We start from the raw sequence: 26,741 nt of genomic DNA on the forward strand, positions 1-26,741 counted from the left end.
TTACCTTTTCCTGACAGATAAAGCTCAGCTGTACTTTTAGTTTCACCAATGGGCTCCAGGCACGCAATCACAGAGTACACGCCTAAAAGATTTTCAGTGAGGTTAATTTAGTTTAAATCTTTTTAATTCCATTTTTATATTGCGCTACTAAGTAGTACATTAAGAATAATGTACACACCTTCATCATCAGATGTTACGTTACGGATTATCATAAAAGGCCTTCGTCCCTCACACCTAAAGGTAAATTTCGGGCTCTCTTTAAGCTCCCATGTATTTTTATACCAGGTGACGAACGCATTGTCAAAAGACAACTCGCACTCAAAAGTGGCAGACTGTTGCTCATTCACCACAATATTTTGAATGCGCTTGGTGAACTGAATTTGACCAGCTATAAAAAATATGAAAGAATTGAAATCGTTAATTACTTCAAAATTTCACTGTTTTCAAAATAATAATAACAATCATTATTAAAAAAGGAAAAGAGGAAAGAAATAAGAAGAAATGTAAAAGTGCTTTCAAACGCACACACTTTTTGATGGTAATAATCAACACCACTAAAGCCAAGCAATTTTAAAGCACTAAAAGGAAAAATAAACAAATGCTTAGCATTAGCTAGTAAGTAAAGAAACAAAAAGAGGTTAGTAATTTCCTTACATCTATGTGGCCCTCTTCACTGTGATCATTTGATTTCTTATAGTTGATGTAAAACTTGGTGTAAGACAAATCTATAATATGTGTCAGTGAACACTGCACTACAATGCAATTCTACCCTCTTACCAGGTGATGGTTTCTGCACATGAACTTGACTCTCTGTAGAATATTGAGGTAAATGTGCCTCAATTCATTATAAGTACAAACATTTTATTTCCATGTCTTTAAAAATGGACTTACCCAACACTGTCAGTCTGGCACTGGATATATGGGGCCCACAAACGACACGGTAATTTCCCTGGTCACTGGTCTGACAGTTCTTGATCTTCAATATCTGACGGTCGCCCACGAGTTTAATGTCATATTTATCACTAGTTTCTAGCTTCTGTGTATCTTTATACCAAGACAGTGTAATTTCTGGATAGTTGATCTTAATCTCACACTCAAACACTGCCTCTTTGTTAACTTGTGTTTTCTGATCTGTGATGTCTTTAAGCAGGGTAACAGGCTGCAAAAAAAATAAAAAAAATATTCATACATTTAGGTCATCAACATGTACCTGATAAGCATATGCAACAATATGCCAATATGTCTGAAAATTGAAGCAGTGGTTCATCAACTTCCCAAAGAAGGAACATACTTCACTGTGTTCCATTCTCCTCTGCAAATCAGACACAAGCTTAGCCAAATCCTCATCATATTCTCTTCCATGTTCACTTTCCTGATTCAGAAAACAAGGGCACTGATTAAAGCTATTTTTTGTAGATTTCTATCTCAATAAAGTGTAGGAAAATTTGGATCATCTATTAAGACAAAACAATTTAGATTTATCTACCGGTCTTCCACTTTCTTCACCCTTCTCCTTCTTCAGAAACTCAATAGCTTGAAGGAGACCCCGGAAGTCTGTGATTCCATACATGCGAGCGTATTTCTCATACTCTTTTGGATCTACATTTCTTAGCAACTCAACAATGTCAATGTCTTTGTCTTCCTTTGGACTTTTCTGCTTTGATGGAGTCCTGAACGCAACAAAAAAGAGCGCAAGGTTATAATCATAACAAAAGTGGGATTTTGAACTTTTCTGGCAAAGAAAATTACAATTTCCGACTCACTTCTTCAGTTTGACCACCTCTGGTCCGGACTTTTTCTTCTCATCAACATTCAAGTCTGTGCTGCACTCAATTTCTCCATGTTTGTTTGAGGCAACACATCTGTACTGACCAGAGTCAGATTTGGTCACCTCTTTGATCTCCAATTTGGCCTCTTGGCCTTTTTGTTGAATGTTGACCCGACCACCATGGGTCATTTGCCTCCATTTTCCCTTCATCCATTTCACATTGGGAATGGGATCACCACCAACTTTAGCAATGAAGGTAGCTGTACCCTCTGTAATCCAGAATATGATGTGATTCCATCTTGTAATTCAACATTTAACAGTAATCATAAAAATTACATATCTACACTGTTTAGCAGAAAGCAGCAACTTACTCTCAACGATATGAATGCTCTTGGGCTCCTCGATGAAGAACAAGTTATCCAGTTTTTTAACTGTCTGAGGTGCTGTGGGGGCTGCTGCTGCTGTTGCAGGTGCTGCACCTGCTTTATCTGAGTAATACCGACAATGTAACAACATATTAAGCAATTTATAAAAATGGACTGAAATCTAGATAAGAATAGTTGTCACAACTCAACATTTTAACAAGTTTAGTGCAACTGCTTTAGACTGTCACAAACGCACACATTAATAAAAATAATAAAACTCACAGATCAAACTCATCCCCCTTAGTTAGCAATTTATGTAAGTCTAAGCATTGCTATTCAGATAAAATGCATGTCTAAAAAGATCCTTGGTGAATCAAAAATAAATATGTGAAAACAAATGTTCTTAGAATATTATCAAGATCACAGCAAAACATTGCAGCTTGGTGCACTTTGAAAAATGTAAAACTTTGTAAGAAACAGCAAGATCAAAGCACCAAAGTAGCGAGCAAAACAAGATGTGGAAATCATAAAGATGGTAAAGATGCCAAAATGCATGACAATGCAATAAGAAATTAGCTTATACTCTTTTTGGTACTGTTAGAAAAGTTGAGAATATCACATCCAAAAGTAGAAAATGAAACAAAGAAACTAACTGAATGTAAAGAGTTCAAATCAATAATATGTTTTTCATACTACATTTTTAATTTAGCTGCATTAACATACACATTTTGAGTAGTACAGAAAATTTAGATTTACAGTAGTCTTCTAATTACCTTTGATTGTGACTTTGGCCTTGGAGAATTCACTACCAGCACTGTTGGTTGCCTTGCACAGATAATCTCCTGCATCAGTTTTAGATGTCTGGTTTATCTCCAGGGTGGCTGTGCCATCCATAAAAATAATCTTGGTTCTAGCAGAGGATGTGACCTCCCTTCTGTCCTTCATCCACTGAATCTTCATTGGGGGAGACCCACAGACATGGCAGCTAAGGTTTAGCCTCTCTCCCTCACTCACTGTCATTGGTTTAAGGGGAATGTCAAAAGTCGGTGGCCTCTTTTGCTCTAGATATTAAAAAGTGAACAAAGTCAGCATTTTTAACTGTTTTTGCAGTGAAAAGTAGGGGAGGTCATGTTTATTCAGTACAACAGAAAGCCACATTAAATACACATCACAGAATTACCAGAAATTAGCAGGTAAAGAAGAAAAAGGAATATGACAAGTGAGAAATAAGATAATCATGCAGTAAGACAATATTGTCTACCTGTGATGTTAACCACCACCCTGAAGGAGGCAGTGCCAGCATCATTGGAAGTGCTGCATGTATAAATGCCGCTGTCTGTGACTTTGGCATTCTTGAGACACATCATAGCTGTGTTGCTTATGAAGGAAATGTCATAGATGTCAGAAGTGTTGATTTCTCTATTATCTTTATACCAGCTTACAGATAGAGGCTGTGACCCAGATACTCGAGCCTCAAGCTTCACCAATTTTCCCTCGGCATCCTCAATGTGCTCAGAGGGTTTCTTAGTGAAAGTTGGTGGAATTTTGCGCTCTGAAAACAAAACACAGTACACACACACAAGGTCACATATTTAATCAAAATACATACCACAAAGAATTTAATGTGTGTTTATTGTTTTCTTTTATTTAAAAAAAAAAGTTCTTTGCTTACATGGCAAGACAAGTATCTGTCTTTTCTGCTTTCAGAATAGCTAGGCGTGCAGTTTTACCCACACTTTAAATTTTGCAACCTCTCGTATTAGTCTTCTCAATCCTTTGACCAAATGATTCATATTTGCAATGCTCCTGCCATGGCACTTCCCATCTAACCTTCCAATCTAACTTCTAGAAATAAAAAGCTTCTAATCCAGTACTGAATACCTTTTAAATGTTTATTAGATAAGCAGATTAAGGAATTCTATAGTGGAAAAGCAGACTAAAGTGTCTTATTAGACTACTTAAGGTCTGTTAAATGTGATAGTATAGAGTTAACGTGACATTTAAAACTGAAATGTAAGCTGTTTACTACACGAAGCAGACACAACTGTATTTAATGCTTTATTTAACACATTTTTGCTACATTGTTTCTTGTGTTGTTACTGTTAACAAAAACTACAATGGTTAAAAAAATGTTGTTAATTGAAATTAAGCTAAAATAATATGAAATAAAATAGAGGAAAAACTGAATTATGAACATTAGAGCTAAACTAATCTTAAAACTAAATATAAAATAAAAATAACATTTAAAAAAAATCAAGCACAAAACACAATTACTAAAACTGAAAATGAAAACAAATAGTATAAAAATAAAAGCTAATTAAATAAACTAATTTTAAACATTACTAAATATTGTAATCATATATTAATGATAACACTATAAAAAAAAAAACACTAGTTTGCATTTGGCTATTGTGCACTAGTGCTATTGTTGAAAGTCGCTGTGTACTCTAAATTAAACATTACATTTGACATTTTTTTCCCTGTTTGAATAATATACTCAATTATATATATATTTTAGCCTTTTAAAATATAGCCTTTTAAGGTGCACTAACCAGAAACTGTGGTCAATTCAGCATGACAGATATCACTTCCATAGGAATTGGACACTTCACAGGAGTATCTACCAGCAGTGTCTTTAGTGCATTCATGTAGACATTCTAGAGTGCAAGTGTTTCCAACAACTTGAGTATTATATCTGTAAGAGGCATATATTTGTTTGCCATCCTTGTACCAGGTGACAAAGATTTTAGGAGCTCCTGTAAATGTGCACTCAAGCTTCAGTTTTTTACCCATGGCAATATTTTGGTCCTTAAGCTTCTGTTCAAAACGGGCAGGTTCTGAGAACAAGAAATTAGCAAAATTATTTTTAACCTATGTCTGCCTAAACATTAAAGATATCTGTAAATAATTAAACTAGGATGGCATACAAACCTGTAACTGTAGTTATATCGGCATGACAGATATCAGTGCCAAAAGAATTTGATACTTCACAAGAGTATTTTCCAGGTGTTTCATTGTTACATTCATGGAGGCATTCCAAAACGCAAGTGTTCTCAATGATCCTTGTGTTGTATCTGTATGAGGCATACAGTTGTTTTCCATCTTTGTACCATGTGACAAACATCTTTGGTGCACCAGTGAATGTACACTGAAGTCTCAGTTTGTGACTGAGTGGGACAGCTAGTTCTGTCAACCTCTTCACAAAGCGGGCAGGCTCTAAGAAGAACATCATCAGATCAATTTAAATTACTTTCTTAACAACTGCAAGAACTATACAAACAGGCAAGATATCATCCTTTAAAACATGCAGATTGTTCTTTAAAAGAAACTCCTCAAATTTGTTGAAGTATGCAATATCTTCCAAGCATGCCTCAGGAAACTTGCAGATGCAAACTCAAGTTGATCAATATCCCACATCAACAAGCATTTAAAAAACATGCCAGCTCCCATCGTAGCCTTGATATAGGATAAAATAGACTTAAATGAAGACACTTGAGCCACTTCAATGAACGTGCAAAATGTCACAGCAGCACACCATATTGTTGCCAACCCCCCAAAAAACGATAAACACGATGAACAAAAATTACACCATTCCAGGTGATATGCGGTCCAACACTGCAATATCAAACTATTTATTATATATCCATGGACAAAATCCACTGGTATGGAATTTTAGAAGACGGGCAGACAAGAGTCCAGTACAAATTACAAACACGTAACTGCCACTACTTGATCTGACATATATCCATCCCATAAACATTTGAAACTTCACATAAGTATCTTCCTGTAGTCTCATTGTTGCACTCATGAAGACACTCCAGGATACAGGAGTTTGATGTAACTTTGGTGTTATATCGATATGAAGCATAGAGCTGTTTGCCATCCTTGTACCAAGTGACAAACATTTTTGGACCTCCAGTGAATGTGCATTCAAGTCTTAGTTTTTTGCTCATTGGAATAGATAGGTCTGTCAACTTCTTCACATAGCAGACAGGTTCTGAAGTGAAGAGGATCGAAAAGCTTTACTCCAGGAAAATATACATAGGCCTACATATTAGAGAAGTGTCATTTCCAGTTCTGCATTTATAATTACTGGTATCTTTCATTTAAACTGAGAAGCCCAAAGTGAATCATTTAATAATGGTTTAAAAATAAAAAATAAATAAAAACTTTGATGAACAAAATTACACCATTCCGGGTGACATGCACTCCAAAGCTGCAAAACCAAACTATTCCTTTTATATCCATGGGCAAAATCCATGGGTATGGAACTTTGACAAAGGGCAGGCGAGAGACGAGTAACATTACAAACCTGTAACTGCCACTACTTGAGCATGACATATATCTGTCCCATAAACATTTGAAACTTCACATGAGTATCTTCCTGTAGTCTCATTGTTGCACTCATGCAGACACTCCAGGATACAGGAGTTTGATGTAACTTTGGTGTTATATCGATATGAAGCATAGAGCTGTTTGCCATCCTTGTACCAAGTGACAAACATTTTTGGAGCTCCAATGAACGTGCATTCAAGTCTTAGTTTTTTGCTCATTGGAATAGATAGGTCTGTCAACTTCTTCACAAAGCGGGCAGGTCCTGAGGTGAAGAGGATTGAAAAGCTTTAGTCAAGGGAAATAAATATAGGCCTACATATTAGAGAAGTGCAATTTCCAGTTCTATCGAAGTTCTAATAGTCTAAGTTATTTAAATATAGCAGAAATAACTGAAATCCATGTTGAGCACAGTAACCAGCATCTGATTTAAAGAATTACAGACTTTGCAAGAATACTGACATCCATATATGTACTGTTCTTGTAGATATTCCAAGACAGCTGAATTTTCAGCAAAACAAAAAATTAAAAAGGAAAAACTTGTTTTCTGTTCCTCAACCATCTGTATTCCTTGTACGAGGTAAAACGCTGAGGACCAACATGAGTTATTAGAATAGTTATTTCATAAGAGCAGAGATTTTATTCCAAAATCCAAGAATCCAAGAATCCAAGAAACGAGCAATTTCAGTATTCCAGTAAAAATGCCACAAATTTGTCTGCCATGATCCTTCACTCATTCGTCCTTTAAATAATGGCTCAACATGGAATGGAATGTGTCCTTTTTCAAGAATGTTGCAGCTGCTCTCCCATTTCTGTTTCTTCAAAACAAGATTTCTCTTGAACCTCTTCTATTTCACCGCCTTTTCAAAGAAATTGTGTATATTCTTCAGAAAGACGTGGTTCTGATTCGAATAAGAAAATTTTCAGAAGATGCAGAGTTTGTTTATTGTTTCTTTACCATTTTCCAAAAGTCATGTTTTTGCATTCAGTTTCACCACTGTCAAGATATTCATTATTCATTAACCAGTAAAAACATTTATAGTTTCCGACATCCACAACAAGATGATGAGGCAGGGCAAACACATCCGGATGAAGAGAAAACTAACTTAAACCATAGCTACAATTACATAACAAACACAGGATATGTGAAGGCACTGTATCACTCAACAAAAGCAAGCATGAATAAAGAAATATGGACTGTGATTTTCAAATATCCAATATATTTGTCCATATTTTGTCCAATATAGAAAAGGTATGCAAAACATAGTCCAGTCTAAAACAGTGCAAAAAAGGTGTTCAAATATCTCAAGATCCTGCACCCTTTTGCCAGCCTTTAACTACAAGAGAAGCAGAACAACCAATTATTCCAGCATGACTCAATACAAATGCACCCTCTTATCATAATGAATCTAAAAAGTGGCCTCTAGGACAAAGAATCAGTATATGGAAACCCACCGACTTCAAGAAGAACAATCAAGAAGTGAAGAATAATCCAGTGAAACAGAAAAAAAAAAAAATCACACCTTAATGCAGTCAGTTCTTGATCCTCGATGTTTTGAACATAGAAAAATAAAGTATATACTAAAAGCAATGCAAGTTAATTATATTATTTGGTGTATTTGTGTTCTCAAGAATGAACTTACAGGTTGTATGAGTGATCGGCATTGTATAAACAATGTAAAAAGTCAGAAATTGTACTGTACTTTTATATCTTAAATTTTATTACACTGGTTTGCAAATTTTCTTTTTGATTAAAGTCTTAAAAATGTTGATATTGCAGGTCGACCATGAAAAATTAGAACTGAATCATATAAGTCATGGCAACAGCAACTGCTTAAAATTGAAAGCATTGTTAACAGTTTTAGCTAGCCATTGTAGCCTTTGCTGCCTGTTAGTAACACACCTGTTAGTGCTGGAAACCTGCAGGTATTATTCTTCTTGTCTTTCTCAAGCATACTAACCTCTTATCATACCAATTGAATTTGAGGTGATTTTTCCAACTTCGTTTGATAGCCAACACTGGTACTCCCCAACATCTGAACTTTCAAATGCATGTGTATCCAAATATTCGATTAAATCTTCAAAAATGGTTTTGTCAGAATTGGCAAGTCTTTTATCCTTCAACAAATTTATTTCAAACGGGGCAGTACCAATGAGCTCACTTCCAAATAATGCACCGGTCACCTTCACTACATCCAGCATTGGTAAATCTTTTGTGATGGATGGGGATTCTGAGAAAAAAAATTTAATGGATTTCAGCATAACCATAGTCATAAACTCAATAGTATTGATCGTTTTGGTAACAATAACTAGAACAACCTTTCAAAGCCATTCTAGTAATGGTACACTAGAAACCAGCTTCATTTCCACTGTCTAATAGAAAGGGGCCATCCCTCACTCTGCCTCCTTTATATATAGTGCAGTTGTATAGATTAGTGCAGTTTATTGCAGCATAGTTGTGCAGATATGCCTGCTTTAACCATTTAACCAAAGACCTTGACAAGTCATAAACAAACTATTACAATTATAAGAAATGCAAGGTGTTTGGAAATACTTTCGTGGGTAGGTGGTAAGTGCTGAATAACCAGTATTTTCATCATCTTTATCTTTCTACACATATACTCACACATATACTAAAGCACATCACAAATCATGTAACACAGAACATTTATCAATTGGGACACGTTTTCTACACAGGACTTACCATGTTCTGTCACAAAAGAAAAGTTGTTTTTTCCCTACCTTACAAGCAAAGCAATATCTTTCACTATCTTCTAGATTAGTCTTGCCGTTTTTTGAAATCCAACTATGAATCTTCCTTCCATCCTTAATCAAAGTGACTATATTCATCTGTTTTATACATGTGACTTTATCTGCTCTTCCTCCTTATTTATGACCACCGGCAGAGAGAAGTTATGGGGGTCAATACAAAAACACATGAACAGTGATACAAAGAAAAAAAACTATTATTAAATTAGATCCATACCCAGGTCCCAGGTTTGCAGATTTCAAGTTAGCATGGACCCTACCAAAACAAACGTTCATGGACAGGACATTTCTATATATATTTTTCATATATTTTCATATATAGCTCCTACAGAAAACACAAAAATATCTATGAACGTTAGATTGGGTAGGGTCTGTGCTAACTTGAGATCTGCAAAATGTTTTCTGGGACCTGGTAAAGATCAAATACAGTGATCAAGTGTTTTTTTTTTTTTTTTTTTTTTTTAATAATTCACCACCTTTACTTTGACCCACTGATGGTCATAAATATGATGAATGAGCTTGAAAAAGTCATGTGACTGGAACAGATGAATCCCCAAAGTTATAATCCAATATGCACTCAATAGACAATAGAATATCCATTGCTCAATCTGAGCTTGCCTGTATGTTATCTCTACCAAATAAGGCCATCAAAATATTTGATAACCTGTATATAATATCTGTATAAAATATATGATTTGAATCAGAAGAAATTCTAAAATTAGTATTTGTACTCACTTTAGTATAATGCGTAGGGAGTTGGGGGGGTCAGTCATTGGGAAAGATCTCAAAACTATCACATAAATTGCCAAGTGTCTGAACACTGATCCCAGGACAATTAATTATATTAATTAAAAAAGAGAGAATATAAAGAATAACATTAAGAGGAAGACCTTGAAAGATTTGGACATTTCAATGTCTTCAGTGATTTCATAATCACTACACACAAAGAATTTAAGATGGAACATATATTGTTTATGTAAGATTACAAAGCATACACAACTCTGTCATACAGAAGAGTGCAGATTGGATTTCAAGGAAAAACAAAAAAACAAAACAGTGAAACCTTGAAAATCAGTAACCTTTGTTAAAGAGTTGCCAGCAGCTAAAGCAAAGCACATAAATTCAAAACCAGTCCACTCACCAGTGATGCTCAGGTTAGTAGAGCAGGTGTCACTACCGTGCTTGTTTGAAGCGCGACAGCTGTATTCACCAATGTCATCCTTTGTTGGGTTGAGGAGCTCTAGAGATGATGTGTTTTGCCTGCTGATGATCCTGAATTTGTCACTCTGTCTAATCTCTGAACCAGACTTGAACCACTTGAAGGTCACATTGGGTGTCTCTTCAATTTCACATTCAAACTTCACTGGGCTGCCAATGTTGCCCTGCATGTCACAAATCTTCTTTTTGAAAACTGGAGGCACTGAAATATGCAAGGAGAAAAAATACAAAACATTATTACATTGGCAATAATATGACAACTGATTTCAGTGATGTATCAGGAAGCATCAGAGATGGAAAGGAAGGGATGACTAATCCTGGGATAACATGAAAAAAAAAGTGATGTGAGTGTTATCAGAAGGGTGATGAAGAATCACACATGACATGGTCATGCTTGAAGAACTCAGAAGAAGATGAAAAATGTGGCATTATTTTGAAAGAGGGTGGAAAGATGTTTAGCACACATTGTATTATTGAACAGAATTCTTAAAGAAATGGTGAAGTAGTGGGAAGATGATGTAGCAGCTGCCTACTAGTTAATTAGTGATGGTCTGAGTTGAATTCTTAAGAATTATCTATCTCATCTAAGACGACAAAATCCACACAGTCCAACCTCTTGAGACAACAGTGAGCCTTAATGATGATGATATCTTGCCAGCTTCACTCACAGCCTCGCAGGTATATTCACCTTCATGTTTCATCTTGATAACTTTGTTGATTAAGAGTTCGTAAGAATCATTATCCTTTAAACATTTGAACTCTTTGCCAGATTTGATCAATACTCCATTCAAAAGCCAGTATACACTTTTAACACCTTTTATTCTCACAGACAATGTAACCTTGGAATTCTCCTCTGCATTTACATCTTTTAACTGTATTTCAAAAAAGAGCTTTTTAGTCAAATGCTCAGTCAAAATGTCCTCTGTTAAAACCTCCTCTTGTTTGCCTTCTTGAATGAGAACATCCATAGGCTCTTCCACAGTTTCCTGTCTGTGAGGTGCATCAACTGTAATATTTGAAACACACACATCTCTTTCATAATGTTCAGCTGAAATAAGAGTCATTTCGCTGTGTTCAGTCTCAGTGAAACTGTGGACCTCCATCTTGGATTCAACAGTCTTCTGAGTCACATGGTGCCTTGACTCCTGAATAGCAGTTTACTTTTGAGACATTGCAGATTGGAAAGAGACTTTAGCTTCTGTTTGCAGAGCAGCAGACTGCATTTTGGGTGCTGCAAACACTTCAACATTTTCTGTTAAAATTGCTGAGGATAATGGATATGAAGGAGCTTTGCTAACCTGCAATCTCTCAGGTCTGTCAAGTTTTAAGATGTTTGACTGTTCAGAGGTCAATATGGGTTTCTGCTGATTAAGCATAGAGTAGAAAGCAGCATGAAGCTCATTTTTAAGAGCTGCTGTCTGTGGGTATTCCCCCTCAAAGGCAATTGTAATTTATATGGGTGGACCAGCTGTTGTAATAAGGTAAGTGAACATCATGTATTTAGGTTCCATGTGCACCCTGACCTCCTTTACTTCCACGACTTCTAAACTTTGCAATACATCTGCCAAAAGCAAAGGTTGCTCACAATCCACAGCACATCGAAGTGTAATTTCCAACTGTTCTTTGATGTCCAAGCTGTGTGATTTTGGTACAGGAATTAGAAAGGTATGTTCCTTTGCAAAAGTTTTGCTTTCCTGCGATTCACTTACTAAAAGAGGTTCTAGTGGCTGAGTTGTAATGTTTATTTTAGTTGCCTCTGATCTGGTAAGTCCCTGAGACATTTCACCTGTTAGAGTATGTTTTTCCTCCATAAGTATTGACTGCCTTACAGATTGACCTTCTTGAATCTGAACTGCAAAGTCTTGCTCTGCAGCCTCAAGAGAAACACAACTTTCTGTTGATATGGCTTTTTCCTCTACATGATAAGGCTGAACCGGTACTTTAGGTTCTACATTTGTCTTACAAGTACATTTCTCAAGTGCTTTGAAACTGTGTGTGAGACCCTCTTCTATTGAATGAGATTCTGATACAGATGCTGCATGCATGTTATTCCATCAATCCTCTTTCTGCACAATTGCACTATGCAGCTTGACTTCACTGACTAGAGGGCTTTCCTTTGAAAGCGGCTCAGTCTGTGAAACTACCTGAAGCACACTCAAGGGTCTGGCTTCTGTTTTGTGCTCAATTTTAAGACCTTCTACCATCACATCAAGACCTTTGGCATAATCTGAAGTTAGTTTTACACGTTCTTCTTTAGTGGCTACAAATTTACAGTCTTTTTCTTTTCTCTGGATGGCTTTCTGTTCATCTGGCTTTTCGACTGAAAGTAACCCTTCTTTACATAAAATGGTATTCAACTGCACCGAGTGAAGATGTAATCGGGCAGGAACCTCTTCTCTGGGCTTTACAACAATTGTGGTATCCTTTGATGCTAACTGTGTTGCCTGTTCATAAAAAACTGTTTTCTGGTCATCAGAAGAAACTGCATGCAAAAGAATTGGCTTTTTTTTTACTTCCACCAGCTCGAAACCTGGCTTCTCATTAGTAAATCTGCCCTCAGATAAAAGAGTGTCTTGGTCACTGATAAGCTGTAAATGAAGCACCTGATCCTCTTCTTTTGGGGAATGGACTGAAAAAGGATGCTCTAGGATAGGTATTCCAGTGGTTTTGTCAGCTTGAAGCTTGTTCTTTTCTTCAGTAATCAGGGCTGATTTTAATATTGGCTCTTCAGAGAGCTGAGCAGTGACTATGTATTTCAAAGTTTTTTTTTCTTTTAAAAGAGTGTACTTAGTCTCATTGACTGATGTAAGCACTGGTTTGGCTTGTTCTTTTTCTGCTAAACATTCAATGGACTCAAAAGTTGCTAGCTCTGAAGTATGACCTTCTGTAAGTGCTACATTCTCGGATAATGTTGCAGTATACAATAACTTAACCCCTTCTGCAACTCTGTAGCTTTTCTCCTCTTCAGGACTTTTAATTTTTGTGCATTCTTCTCGTAGAATTGGTAACCTATCAACTTGAGGACCACTAACAATAACCTTTGTCTCCGAAGTTGTTTGCATCTTTTCTCTTTCACTTTTTATCAAATCCTCAGCTTTCACTATGCTAAGAGGTGTAGAACTCTCTAAAATGGCAGACATAAATTTTGAGGGCTCCTCAACACTCAATTCAAGCTCTCGTACTTCTAGACTAACAATTTGATCACAGTGCTGCTCAGTAAAGCCTTGGTTTTCTTGAACAGCAGAGGTTATTGCAGCCATATGCAGCTGTTTCAGAGGAGTTGCCACCACTGGCGTTGGCTGGGCAGGGGCAACTTTTACTCTCTCCTGCACATCATGAGATTGAATCACTGCAGCTTGGTGAGTTACCTGCTCCATGTACACAGTGGCTGCAGATATATCTAAAGCATGCAAGGTTTCAGTCTGCTCACTTGTAACAGTTTGCCTGTTTTCAGTGCCAGTGGTGTAAACCATCTGGTGTCCCTGCTGAAGGCTAGTCCTGACGTGTTCTGGAAGACTGACACTATACAAACATGATTCAGTGGCTTCAGAAGGTGTCTCCAAGAATACAATGAGTTCTGCACTGCAAGAGGTTTCTCCAAGAGAATTAGATGCCCTACAAGAGTAAAGATCACTGTTGCTTTGCTGAATGCCTAATATCTTTAAATAGCCAGACCCATCTGTGTTGTTCACAATGATACAGTACTTAGTAGGCTGCATATGTTTGCTACCTCTGTACCACTGAATGTCAGGAAGTGGAGCCCCTGTAACAGTGTATTCAAAGAGAGCATGGCTACCGGCTGCACACTTCACATGCTCAATTGCTTTGATGAAATATGGAGGCTGCCCAAAAGTCTCTTCTTGCTCCTTTATGTCCTTTACCCTTACATGAAGATAGGATATACATGTTGACTTGCCAAATCGGTTGTTCGCGTTGCAAGAATACTCTCCTTCCAACACTTTGGTAAAGTTAGTTATGACAAGAGTATGTTCTTCCTTCTCTTGGACAAATGTATAAAAAGCTGAGGACTTTATCAATTGGCCATTGTGCTACCACTGAATAACTGGCTTAGGAAATCCAGAAACTATCACAGTAAACTTAGCCGTGTTTCCAACAGTTGCGATTGCTGATGAGAATTTAGTTACAAAAACTGGCTTTTCTGGCTTTTTCTCTAATGGTTCTGAAAATAATTTACAAAACACTGAATAAAAAATGATGAAATGGTTCAATACAATTTTCATAATATGCAATATATTACATATACAAAGTACTCTGTTAGTGGTGGGAAAACCTGATACATAATTTTTTTACAAAAATATATACAGAAAAAAATAAACCTCACAACAAAATGAAATGAAGTAAATGCATGATAACAAGTCAACAACATTGGTATTTATTCATTTACCTTTGGCTTCCTCTTTATAACTGGCTTCCTCATCCACTTTAGACACTGTAAAAACACAAACAAATAATTGATATGTGACAGCAAAGTTTCTGTGCAGTATTTTAGTATCTGTGCATTCTTAGTATTATAAACCCATTTTCTCCTTCAAACATAGTGAAAATGGACCACATCTCCCTCGTAGAACACCCATGACAGATGTCCACTGCAGTCACTATCAGACTCCTATAGAGACAACATTTGCATGTTGTGATTGTTTTCCTTTTTTGAGAGATGTCTTTTTTTCCTACTCTTTCTATTTATGAGTGGACATATGACTTACAATGTAAAAAATTACATGTGTGCCTAGGGCTAACATAAAACGTGGTAAAGACCAAAGCATGCAAATGCAAACCTGTCTTCACTCTGAGATGAGTGCTGCGTGTTTTGTCTCCTGCAACATTGATAACTTTGCAAGAATGTGTGCCCCCTTGCTCAGAACCAATATTCTTTACATTTAAGCAGCACAAGGGCCCGTCATGTTTCAAGGAGTATGACCTTGGCTCTTTAACATTCAACTGGTTGTGTAGCCATTGAACGAATGGGGAGGGGGTTCCTTTGATTACATCATAAAGAGAAACACACTCCCTTTGTTTGGCAAGGAATTCTGGGGACAGTTTCACAAGGAACTCTGGCTGAATTGCATCGTATATGTCATGCTCCAACAAAGGGATAACATCAGGATTGTAATGTCGGCTTATCTGCCACTTTGTTGTCAGGGCTCCAACATTCGGTAAGGACTCCTGCTTTTCTTGGTCAGTGGCCTTTTTACTTGACTCATTTTCGGTTTTAGAAGATTTACTGATAGAATCGGAAGGTACAAGGGTTTCTTTGGGATTCGCTGCTTTAGCTGAGTGAGAATAAAGTTAGGGAAATTTATTAGGTATTATTCAGTAATTCAGATATTTTAGCATTGATAAGAACAAAAAAAACGTTAGTAAGATGGAGGATAATGTTAGGCCAGGCATGTGAAGGATTCAGCTATTTAAAGTATTAAAATTGATTACATTGGGATATTACATTGTAAATTTAATTTAAAAAAATTAAGTAGGTTATAATCACATGAAACATATTTTAGAATAACAAAACACCAGCAGGAAGCAGATGGGATGAAATGAGCATCAAAGACAAAACAGAATCTATAACCACCTTCCACTGTGAGCTGTGCTGACGTTCGTTTTTCACCATTTCTATTTTTAACAGTACAGCAGTAACTTCCCTGGTCCCCAAGATGGACATTGAATATGATGAGAGAAATAAGCCCGCCTTGATGTACATACTGTACCCTTTCTGTATTTGTGATTGTCCTTCCATTATGATCCCATATAATTTCAGTAAATAGTTGTCCACTGAAGGAACAGTTTAACTGAGCCACATCACCCAGGCTGACAATGATATCACTCATTTTCAGAGTCAAAGTGGGGCTTGTAGAGTATTCTTCCATAGAGGTAACTTGTTGGACCTCAATGCTTTTAACAGATGTTGTGGACATCATCACCGTAGGGACACTTTCAAAAGTTTGCATAGTGGAAGAATGAGTCTCACTCATGGTCTGGGAGGTGACCATCTCCGAATGAGTTATTCCAGTTCTCGAAACACTTTGCCTACCTACTGTTCTCACACTGAGATCTAAGCGATAAAAAAAAATAACATTAGACATTTATAAATGTCAAACTGATATTTAAGTTTAAAAATAGCAGATTTTTCTTCTAGGGGAAAGGTAGTGAGAGATGGCAGAATTTCATGGATGAGTTCTCACAATTCATGAGGATGATGACAAGCAAAATGCGCCTTCCATTAAGAATGTTATTTATATTGATGATTTGTGAGGAAAAACCTATTAATTGAAAAATAAACCTGGGTTATTAATGGTCTGTGGTTAGTTCTCTCAATAATGAAAGAGAGGTGATGCAATTTGTATCTTTTAACACTTCTATATCATGTTTGAATGATCCATGAATTTTGATGGAAAACAGTGCCTTTGACATGCACAGTAAATAATGGGGTCCTGGTCGTGGTACGATCATAAATGGCAGTGGAACTAAACACCATGATAATGAGATCCCTAAGAGAAACAGTTTGTCCAAAGTGTATTTTAAGTTAATGACCCGAGAATCATGCATGGCATCTAAAACGTGTATTAAGCAATGGAACATGCTAATAAGCCAAAAAAAAAAAAAAAAAAAAAAAAAACCAATAGTTTTTCTTTCAACGAGAAAAATATGGAATTATCTGGAGAGAAGGAACCTAAAAGTTTGCACATACCATTGACTGTCAAAACAGCAGAGCTAGAGACCATTCCTCCAGAATTGCGTGCAACACATGTGTATTCTCCTGCATCTGCAACATATGCTCTTGAGATCTCAAGCTGGCAGCTGTCATCAAGCTGAGACATTCTGAAGTTCTCAGACTCCACAATTTCCTTATCTCTGAAGTACCAGGTAATCTTCAGTTCTGCACAAATCAAACAAACGCTTGTTAATTCCACAAAAATACATGCTTATAAGGAATTAGAATATATTTTATTTTCCACAATTGTTCAATTCACTGGGTTGAGCCATACCATCTCCAGAGACACGGCACTGGAATCTGGCTGATTCTCCCTCTTCAGCAGAGGTATTTTGCAGTGAGGTATTAATTACTGGTGGAGCCACTGGAGCCACTGTCTCTGGAGAAACCACTTCTGAAACTGTTTACAAAAATCATGTTTGTGTTAAAATGTTAGTTATATGAAAGAATTTAAAACTAATGCCTAACACTGGTTTTAAACAACAGTCTGATAATGAGCTCACCTTCCACATTAAGTGAAGCAGAGCTTGTGGCTACTCCGTAGTCATTCTTAGCTTCACAGTTGTACTGAGCTGCATCCTCTGGGAAGACTTTGATAAGTAGCAATGTGTGCTCATTTCCCTCCCTCAGGAACTTACACTTGAAGCCAGCAGACAGGGCCTGAGAGTTCTTATACCAAGATACCTGAGGCTGAGGAATTCCTTTCACTTCCACAGAGAAACGTCCAGGTTTGCCAGCCTCAACAGACAGGGGCTCCATGTGCCTGATGATCTGAGGAGCCTCAGGGACTGAATTAAATTAAGACACATATTAGACAAAGACGATCAACTTCAGTTCAATTGTTTTCAACTTTGATAATAATAATAAAAAATTATACTTGAGCGCTAAATCAGTATTTCAAAATTATTTCTGAAGGATCATATGATACTGAAGCTCATATGATACTGATAAGCTACTCCTAAATATTGTAGAAATTTAATTTTCTGTAAAGTTGCTTTGCAACGATTTGTATCGTAAAAAGCGCTATGCAAATATACTTGAATTGAACTGAAGACTGGAGTAATGGCTGAAAATTTAGCTTTGCTATCCTCATGAATAAATAGCATTTTAAAAGATATAGAACACAGTTTAAATTTTAATAATATTTCATAATAAAACAATAATATCATTGTTTTCTGTATTTCTGATTACATAAATGCAGCCTTGGTGAGAAAAAAAAGATTTACAGAATCTTAATGACCTCAAACTGTTGAACAGCAGTATGTATAATAAATAAACTGAGCATTTATTTAAATAAATTTATAAATATCTGAAGTGTACTCTCACTCTGGACACGCAGATTGACTGTGCTCATGTTCTTCCCTGCAATGAAAGTGTATTCTCCAGCATCACTTCTGTAAGTTTCACAGATGGTCAAGCGATGTGTCTTTCTAACTGTCACATAGTTGAAACGCTCCTCAGAAGACTGAATTTCAACCCCATTTTTCAGCCAGCGGCCTTCAATGTCATCCTCATTAACTTCAAACTCAAATGTAGCTCTCTGTTTCTCAACCACCTGGAAAGCATGAAAAGAGAGGGAAAAAAGTGGTCTCGCCATGGAACACAGATAACATTTAACAAGTGACTGTAATGAGATAATGGATAGTTACAGTGATGTCCTTTTTAGCAGGCTCAGAGATGCGGACATCCTTGCCCTCCACTTTGAGGTTTGCTTTGGAAACGCTTGCACCAGCAACCACAGAGTACTCTCCAGCATCAGACATGCGCACTGTCTGGATCATCATACGCTGCAGGAATTTGTCAGTGGTGGCTTTGAATCTTAAAGAAACGGGAAGTTATGGACAGAATTTAGATCTAGACTGCAAATAATTACTTTCTTATTTTTTGTCTTTTTTTTCCCAGTAAAACTATATATACATCCTTAAAACAAGATTATATTATACTTAAGAAGCAAAAATACTATGGGCCAGATTTACAAACAGGACAAATTGGCATGAGACAACAATTCCATAACAGCGCAGAGGGCAGTGGAAAGTTCTGCAGCTGATCTACTGACAATGCACAAATTAAAGAACACAGACGCAGCCAGATCATTTTTATAATGACCAACGCAATCTCCCAAGAGCAGTGCAAATAAGCATAGGGTCAAGCAGAGCCAATGATAATCTGGTGCAGATAACCTGCCGCAAGCAATTAGTAAACAGTTCTTACCTTAAGAATTGTATGTTATACATCCCTTGTTTTAAGCATTAATCAATCTAAATTTTGTTACAACTATTGTTAAGCAATATCTGCAGTGTATTAAAACTGAAGCCATACCTGTCAGACATCTCAAGTTCCTGCCCATCCTTCATCCACATCACAGGGACGCTGGGTTCAGAGAGCTCACATTCAAATATAGCCTTCTTCTTCTCAGTTACCTTGATATGTTTAATGTGCTTGGTGAATTCAATCACACGAGCTAGAAAACAGATTTTTGTTAGCCAGTCTATTAAGTTACATAAAGGCAGCTGTAAATATAACAAAACTAACCATCAACAAAGAGTTTTGCAGATGTTTCAGCAGATCCAGCCACAAACTTGTAGTCTCCCCCATCCCCAAAGTGAACGTTTCGGATAGAAAGTGAGTGAGTGAACTGTTTGGTGCGAGTTTGGCACCTATCACTGGATCGGATTTCTACACCATTCTTCAGCCATTTGTAGGTGATGCCTTCATAGTTGACGGTCACCTCAAATGTAATAGTGTCTTTTTCTTTAGCATTGAGGTCTTGAAGCATGGATGTGATCAGAATTGCTGAAAGATTTTAAAAAGCATTTGTGAATATGCTTTAGATAGTAATTTTATATTTCTTTCAAGTTTACAGACAACATACTAATTACTCACGTTTTACAGCCAGAGTAGCAGAAACTTTGTCATTTCCACACACAAATGTGTATTCTGAAACATCCTCTTGGCTGGCATTCATGACCTTCAGCTGATGAAGTTTGCCTTGCACCACAATTCCAAACTTCTCGCTCATTTCAATCTTGACTCCATTTTTCAGCCAAATCGATGGAACATTGAAATGGGAAACTTCACACTCAAATGTTGCCACATGGGTCTCTGGAACCTCAATGTTCTTCAACGGTTTGGTGACTCCCAAATCTGAATAAATGCAAGAAAGATAAAACATATTTAGAATACCAAATTTCACATTTAAGGTAAAACTATTAAAAAAAAAATAACTTAAAACACTTACATTCAACATGAAGATTTGCACTGCACTGCAGATGCCCGACCACAGCCATGTATTCACCAGCCATGTGACCTTCAACACTCTGAATGATAAATTTGTGGGCTTTCCTCTCAGACAGTATTTTAATATTTGAACTTGGCTCAAGCTCCTGATTATTAAATATCCACTTAACTGGAATGTCATCATGGGACAAACTCAGCTCAAATGAGGCAGTGGCACCCAGTAGTGATGTCACGTCCTTTGGTTTTTTCACAATTTTGATAGCTAAAAAGAGATTAAAGGGTACTGAAATACATCCAACAACAGCAGACAGATTTAATTAACTTTGTACTTGAAAGATAATTAAAAACATAAAAACATACTTTCAACATTGAGTCTGGCATTAGCAGAGAGTTTTCCCAGTTTGAACCCATAGACTGATTCATCTTGGGAGTTGCAGTTCTTGATCTTCAGGGTGTGAATCATGCCTTGGACAGTTATCTCAAATTTATCACTTGGTTGAATCTCAACACCATTCTTGATCCACTGGGATCCTTTCACATCTAAATGGGTGAGTTCAAGACTGAATACTGCCTCCTGGGTCTCAGTAACAGTTTGGTTCTTTATTGTCTTCCTGATTTTAACGGCTAGAATAAAAAAAGGAATAAATTGCATATAACTTCTAACAAATCAGAAAACGTAATAAACAATAAAGTATTCTAGTAACACACAGTTTACCTTCAACCTTCAAGTTGCCGGATGTCTTGGAATTTGCCACCTGGTAGGTGTACTCTCCAACATCCTGTGGCCTGGTGATGACGATGATAAGGCGTCTGACAGCACCTTTGTTTTCACTTATGATATTATCGCTGAAGTCAATGGGGTGGCCATCTTTAAGCCATTTGCCTTCTATAGCAGGATTAGCAACTTCACACTCCAGCTCAGCAGTCTGGGATTCTACTACAGTCACATCATGGAGTGGCCTATTTATAGCACCGCCTAGTGGAGAGATGAAAATTAAACGTCTCAATTATTTATATATATATAAGTATGTACTTTGATTTTAAAAAGCAATTTGAATGTCTACATACCTGATACAGTAAGCTTTGCTCTAGATTCCTTCTCACCAGCCATAAACATGTACTCTCCTTCCTCATCCTTCATGGCATTCAAAACAGTGAGGTTATAGTGTGTACCTTTGCCCTCGATCTTATACTTCGGACCTGCCTTTAAAGGTTGACCCTTGAAAGTCCAGAAAGCATCAATGCCAGGATGAGATACCTCCACTTCAAAGGTGACATTCTGGGTCTCAGTGCAAACGCAGTCTTCCAAGTGCTTAACAATAGATACAGCTATAAAACACAATGACATCATTATAAAAATTTTTTAAAACAATAAAAACAAGAAAAGAAACATATAATAACACAAATTTTGAGTGACACTCACGCTGGACAGAAAGTTTACAGGTTGAGTCTACTTTGCCAGCAATCAATTTATACTGTCCTTCATCTGATGCATAGGTCCTGTTAATAGCCAGTCTCTGTTTAGATCCTTTGACAACCATCTGGACTCTATCACTTGCTGTCACCAGCTTGTTGTTGTGGAACCATTTCACAGAAGTTATATCAGAAGCAGAGATTTTAGCCTCAAGTACAGCTTTAGTTCCTTCCACTGTGGAAACATCCTTCAGTGGTGCCAAGAAGCCAATAACTGTGCGAGAAACAAAATGATTAATGAAACACTCACTATCCTCATGAAAATGGAAATCAATGTTTGAGAACCCACTGAACATTAATTTATAGTTAAAAAGGTGCTTACTTTGAACTGTTAGCTTTCCATTTGTAGAAATGTCCTGAGCAGGAACAACAAATGAGTACATTCCTGCATCATCCTTACTGGCGTCCTCAATGAGAAGCTTATGGGTGACTTTGTCAATGACCATGTGAATCTTATGGGAAGCAGAAATGGCTTTGCCATTCTTCATCCATGAGCCCTCAACATTTTCCTGAGAGAATCGCACCTCAAGTTGGGCAATATCACCCTCACAGATTGTCAGGTCAGAAAGACCTTGCATCAGAGTCACAGGGCGCACTAGAGTGAACCAAAAAATATTCAAGTAAGGTTTATTTGACTACCAAAATGAGTTTTGCTAGAAAATGTGGTAGCTTAAAAAATGCTTTTAAATACTTTAATCTCTGTTTCCTCATACTCACATTTCATCTTAAGGGAGGCACTTGTCTTAAGATCTCCCACTCTGAAAGTATATTTTCCCTGGTCTTCTTTCTTAAAATCTTTCACAGAAAGACTATGACGACCACGACGTGCAGACACAACATATTTGAGGCTAGGAGTGATTTCTTTGTTCTCAAAATACCAGGTGCCTTCAGCATCCTCACGGGACAAAACACACTCAAATTCTCCAGAGTATGTCTCAGGTATTTCCATATTCTCAAGATTCTTTACAATTTCAAGTGGTGCACCTGCGTAAGACACAAATATTTGACAAATAATTCACTGCCCAGTTTAAAACACTAATGTATGGGAAGAAGAAACTGCATTGTACTAACCTTCAACATAAAGTGAGGCACTGGTTCTTATGTGGTCATCGTCAACGACCACACAACTGTACTCTGCTTCGTCATTCATAGAAATCATCAGCACTGACAAGAAGTGCACCTTTCTGTCAGAGTGCATTCTGTATTTGTCACCTGAGAAAATTTCTGCATTGTTCTTCATCCATTTGACCTTCACAAATGGCTCATTTGTCTCACATTCAAATGTCACCATGGTGTCCTTCTCTTTAGCATTTTGATCTTCTAGAAGTTGTGTAAATGAAACAACTTGTTTGCCTAAAAGCAAAGCCAAAGAACAATGACTGAGGATTACTTTTACTATTTATGGGGCTGAATATGCAAACAGCAACATGTTGGAAAAATGTTTTACCTTGAACCAGTAGAAAAGCATGGCTTGAGGTCTCTCCAGCAATGTTTATGGCTTTGACCATTACACTTGCTGAGTCCTCAGCTAAGACATTTTTAATCACTAATTCACAGACATGGTCCTCTGGCCAATACCAGTAAACCCGGTCTGACTTCTCAAATAAGACACCATTCTTGAACCACTGGCATTCTGGATCTGGTTTACCAGTGATTCTACAGCAAAAGTGTACTTCATCTCCCAGCCCAACTGTCTGGCTCTGGATCCGTTCTATGATCTTAGGAGCCTCCATGCTTGGAGAGAGCACAATTTTCTCTGGTTTGACTATGGGAATAGTGAGTTTACCGTCCTCTTCTTTCTTCTTCTCAGCATCAGGCCCTAGTTCTTTTGCATGATGTAGAAGTTCTTCTTTCCTCTTCTTCAGCATTCCCTCATAAGACTCATCCTTCTTACGGGACTTCAGTTCTACGGCAGTTATTGCTTCATAGTAGCCCTCCTGGGTCCTACGCTTAAATTTGCTTCTTAGCTCCTCTGTCTCTTCTGTTAACTTCTCGTGGAAAACTCTTTCAGTTTTCTTTAGCTTAACCACCTCCTTGGGTTCTTTAGAGGTCTCAGATGTTTTCTTGGCTTTGACAACCTCAAATGAGCCTCTACCATGCTCTTGTGTTGGTACAGGAGCAGGAGCCTTAATCTCAGGAGCACGCCGCAAGATTGACCTGAAGTCCTCCTTCTGCTGTATCTCAAATTTTACAAGATGCTCAGTAACACCTTCAGGGTTTTCAGCCACAACTTTGACAGCTCCTGAATCATAGGGCTTGGCATCTACAATTTCCAAGTAGTGAATACCATCAAAGTGAAGTCTGAATCTTTTACTCTTGCGGATGAGCAGTCCATTGAGGTACCAGTTCACTTTTGGGGTAGGGTAGCCGGTCACCCTACAGCGGAATTTAGCCGTTTCTCCCCCCATAACTCTTACTGGCTCTGGAAGTAGCACAATCTCGGGCTTAGTCTTTTCAAAATTATCATCTCCAGTAACTCCAGAGGGGCCACCCTCATGTGCAATACGCTCTATTTCTTCTATTCTTTGTCCTCGCCTTCCCTCTGGCAACTGAGTTTCCTCAACAAGGCTTTTCTCATCTTTAACAATTAGTGTAGCAGAAGTCTGGTCAACTCCAAACTTGTTGGTAGCTCTGCAAGTGATGACGCCACTATCTCTGGAATAAGCAGCTTCGTAGTCAAAACTGCAATAGCCAAACTCATTGATCATGCGTAGTCTGTTAGCAGCTGCCAATGGCTTGCCATCATGCAGCCACTCAACAATCATGGTCGGGTCACCAATAGGGGTCAGTCTGCACTCAAAGTGCGCAGGTCCAAATCGCTTCAGCCTGACTGAGGTAAGCTTCTTTTTGAAGTGAGGCTTCTGTTGCTTCTCCTTATCATAGAGGTCTCCGTCTTCCCATTGTTCCTGACCATAACGAAGATGCAGTGGCTCTAACTCTGGTGCAGCAATTTCTTTGGCCTTGTAAGTTCCCTTGGGAATGACAAGCTTTTTCTCAGGCTGAGAAATTACTGCATCCACCTCAATGTTAACTTTGCAGCGTGTAGTATCTCTGCCAGCTTTGTTGATAGCAGTAGCAGTGTACCATGCACTATCAGATCCAGTACATGATGGAATCTTAAAATGAGCTTCACCTTTGCCACCCTCAGTCCTAATAAACAAGTAAATTCAGTTAACTGTAATACAGAGATGTTTTTTTTTTTTTTTTTTTTTTTACAGCATACTGTACACATCATTACAGGGAGTAACATTTTGATCATTTACTTACACCTGTATATTTTCAGAACTGCAAACTTACCTAATATGTGGGTGTTTGTGTGGGGAGATTATGTCACTGTTCTTCAGCCAAACAATGTCAGGAAGGGGATTGCCAATAGCTTTAACAGCTAGCTCAACCAAAGTACCCTCTTTAACGCTGATGTTTCTTAGCTTTTCCACAAATTGTGGTCTCACCAAGTTTTCCTTGGCTAAAAATGACAAAAATGTAAAATTGAATATTTCAGAGAATGAGAATGCTTTAGAATGCAGCTGGCCTGACATGACTGTTTTACAGAACGTTCTTCTTTAAATGAAACTGTAGTCTATGTAGCATCGTACCTTCAACAGTGAGAGTCATAGATACGGTAGTCTTTCCAGATCTGTTCTGAGCAACAACTGTCCACTCTCCAGAGTCCTGAGGCATGGCAGGAACCACAATCATTGACTGAGTTCCATCCTCCTTTACCACAATCTTGTGGGTATAGTCATTGACCACTTGTTGTCCTGTGATGAAAAAGTACAGTTGTCATGCCGGGGCAATAAAAGAATGTTCATTGTTTTAAAACCTCCTGCACAACTTGGATATGCATTTATCACTAACCATTGTGGAACCAGTAAGTTTCAGGCATGGGTCTCCCAACTACTTTCAGATCAAATCTTGCAGTCTGTCCCTCAGAGCACTTGAAGGATGATGGCTTCTGTACAAACACAGGCTTGTAGAGTCTTTCTAGCTGGGCCTCGTCTGTCTCATCAAGTCTACGAGCAGGTGATTGACCAGGAGAACGACTTGTGGAGCGTGGTGACGTGGACCTGAAAAATGCAGTATTTTTAATATCTTGATCTGATAAGTACTCTTATTCTAATATCATGTAATTTGCTGAAGTGATATTACTAACTATATCATTTTCTCAGATTGAGAAGTCAACACATACCTGATTCTTTGAACTGTCCCAGGCTGAGGAAACTGTGTTTGTGCTACACCAGATGGGTCCACATACAGCTTTCCAGAGCTGACAGCATTACCCTTTATGTTACTGACCAAAGCAGTGTAGACACCATCATCTTCTGGCAGCACTGTAGGAAGGCGCAGACTGGCTCTACCATCCTGTAGAACCTCCATCTGATAACGGCCTCCATATGTGATGCGCTTGCCATCTTTGTACCAGACGATCTATAGTTCAAATAATACAACAGTTAGTTCAAGTCCTCTATTTTTACAGGCCAAGCATTGATGATATTCAGTACAATAGCAGTTTTCCTTGTGATATTGCTTAAACGTTATACTTATTTAATTGAATGAATATTGACTATGTTTAAGCATAACATAATTGAATCTTACCTTAGGGAAAGGGGTTCCTGTCATCCTGCAATGAAATGTTGCACTCATTCCCTCCCTGAGTCTGTAGTTTTTAACTGGAGTATTAAAGACTGGAGAAACAGCATCATGTTCAGAGACATTCATATCCAACTGCTCCCCATCCTCAGTCACCAGCTCCTGGTAAGTAATCTTGAGCAGGCGGAACTCAATTTCTTGGATGAATCTCTGCTCCAAGTTAGATATTTGTAACTCCTGTCAACAATGTCATTGTAAG

The 26,741-nt window shown here is 37.7% G+C and overlaps 2 protein-coding genes across 2 annotated transcripts in view; both read right to left on the reverse strand.

Moving 5' to 3' along the window:
• ttn.1 (titin, tandem duplicate 1) overlaps positions 1 to 26,741 on the reverse strand; it is a 141,287-nt gene that overhangs the window by 104,445 nt on the left and 10,101 nt on the right. Inside the window, 42 exon segments of the mRNA XM_042764516.1 lie at positions 5 to 82; positions 179 to 388; positions 778 to 810; positions 892 to 1,159; positions 1,292 to 1,372; positions 1,487 to 1,670; positions 1,764 to 2,037; positions 2,140 to 2,256; positions 2,907 to 3,194; positions 3,395 to 3,685; positions 4,686 to 4,970; positions 5,065 to 5,349; positions 5,847 to 5,867; positions 5,870 to 6,130; positions 6,446 to 6,730; positions 8,427 to 8,696; positions 10,376 to 10,654; positions 14,858 to 14,902; positions 15,249 to 15,743; positions 16,043 to 16,522; positions 17,159 to 17,347; positions 17,457 to 17,582; positions 17,686 to 17,970; positions 18,509 to 18,737; positions 18,832 to 19,000; positions 19,502 to 19,643; positions 19,715 to 19,975; positions 20,066 to 20,326; positions 20,421 to 20,681; positions 20,780 to 21,043; positions 21,135 to 21,395; positions 21,488 to 21,748; positions 21,843 to 22,106; positions 22,215 to 22,487; positions 22,610 to 22,876; positions 22,964 to 23,245; positions 23,340 to 25,042; positions 25,190 to 25,358; positions 25,489 to 25,653; positions 25,751 to 25,959; positions 26,082 to 26,320; positions 26,489 to 26,719. Coding sequence (XP_042620450.1) covers positions 5 to 82; positions 179 to 388; positions 778 to 810; positions 892 to 1,159; positions 1,292 to 1,372; positions 1,487 to 1,670; positions 1,764 to 2,037; positions 2,140 to 2,256; positions 2,907 to 3,194; positions 3,395 to 3,685; positions 4,686 to 4,970; positions 5,065 to 5,349; positions 5,847 to 5,867; positions 5,870 to 6,130; positions 6,446 to 6,730; positions 8,427 to 8,696; positions 10,376 to 10,654; positions 14,858 to 14,902; positions 15,249 to 15,743; positions 16,043 to 16,522; positions 17,159 to 17,347; positions 17,457 to 17,582; positions 17,686 to 17,970; positions 18,509 to 18,737; positions 18,832 to 19,000; positions 19,502 to 19,643; positions 19,715 to 19,975; positions 20,066 to 20,326; positions 20,421 to 20,681; positions 20,780 to 21,043; positions 21,135 to 21,395; positions 21,488 to 21,748; positions 21,843 to 22,106; positions 22,215 to 22,487; positions 22,610 to 22,876; positions 22,964 to 23,245; positions 23,340 to 25,042; positions 25,190 to 25,358; positions 25,489 to 25,653; positions 25,751 to 25,959; positions 26,082 to 26,320; positions 26,489 to 26,719 — 11,041 coding nt within the window.
• LOC122146223 (titin-like) lies at positions 10,668 to 14,794 on the reverse strand. The gene has a single exon (XM_042764514.1). The coding sequence runs from the start codon at positions 14,169 to 14,171 to the stop codon at positions 12,507 to 12,509; it is 1,665 nt and encodes a 554-aa protein (XP_042620448.1). The 5' UTR covers positions 14,172 to 14,794; the 3' UTR covers positions 10,668 to 12,506.

Source organism: Cyprinus carpio, chromosome A9 (assembly GCF_018340385.1).
Source record: "Cyprinus carpio isolate SPL01 chromosome A9, ASM1834038v1, whole genome shotgun sequence".
Classification (NCBI taxonomy): domain Eukaryota; kingdom Metazoa; phylum Chordata; class Actinopteri; order Cypriniformes; family Cyprinidae; genus Cyprinus; species Cyprinus carpio.

Bases quoted from the DNA above. Each gene is read 5' to 3' on its own strand.
- LOC122146223 (XM_042764514.1), bottom strand. From the start codon at position 14,171: ATGCAGCCTACTAAGTACTGTATCATTGTGAACAACACAGATGGGTCT.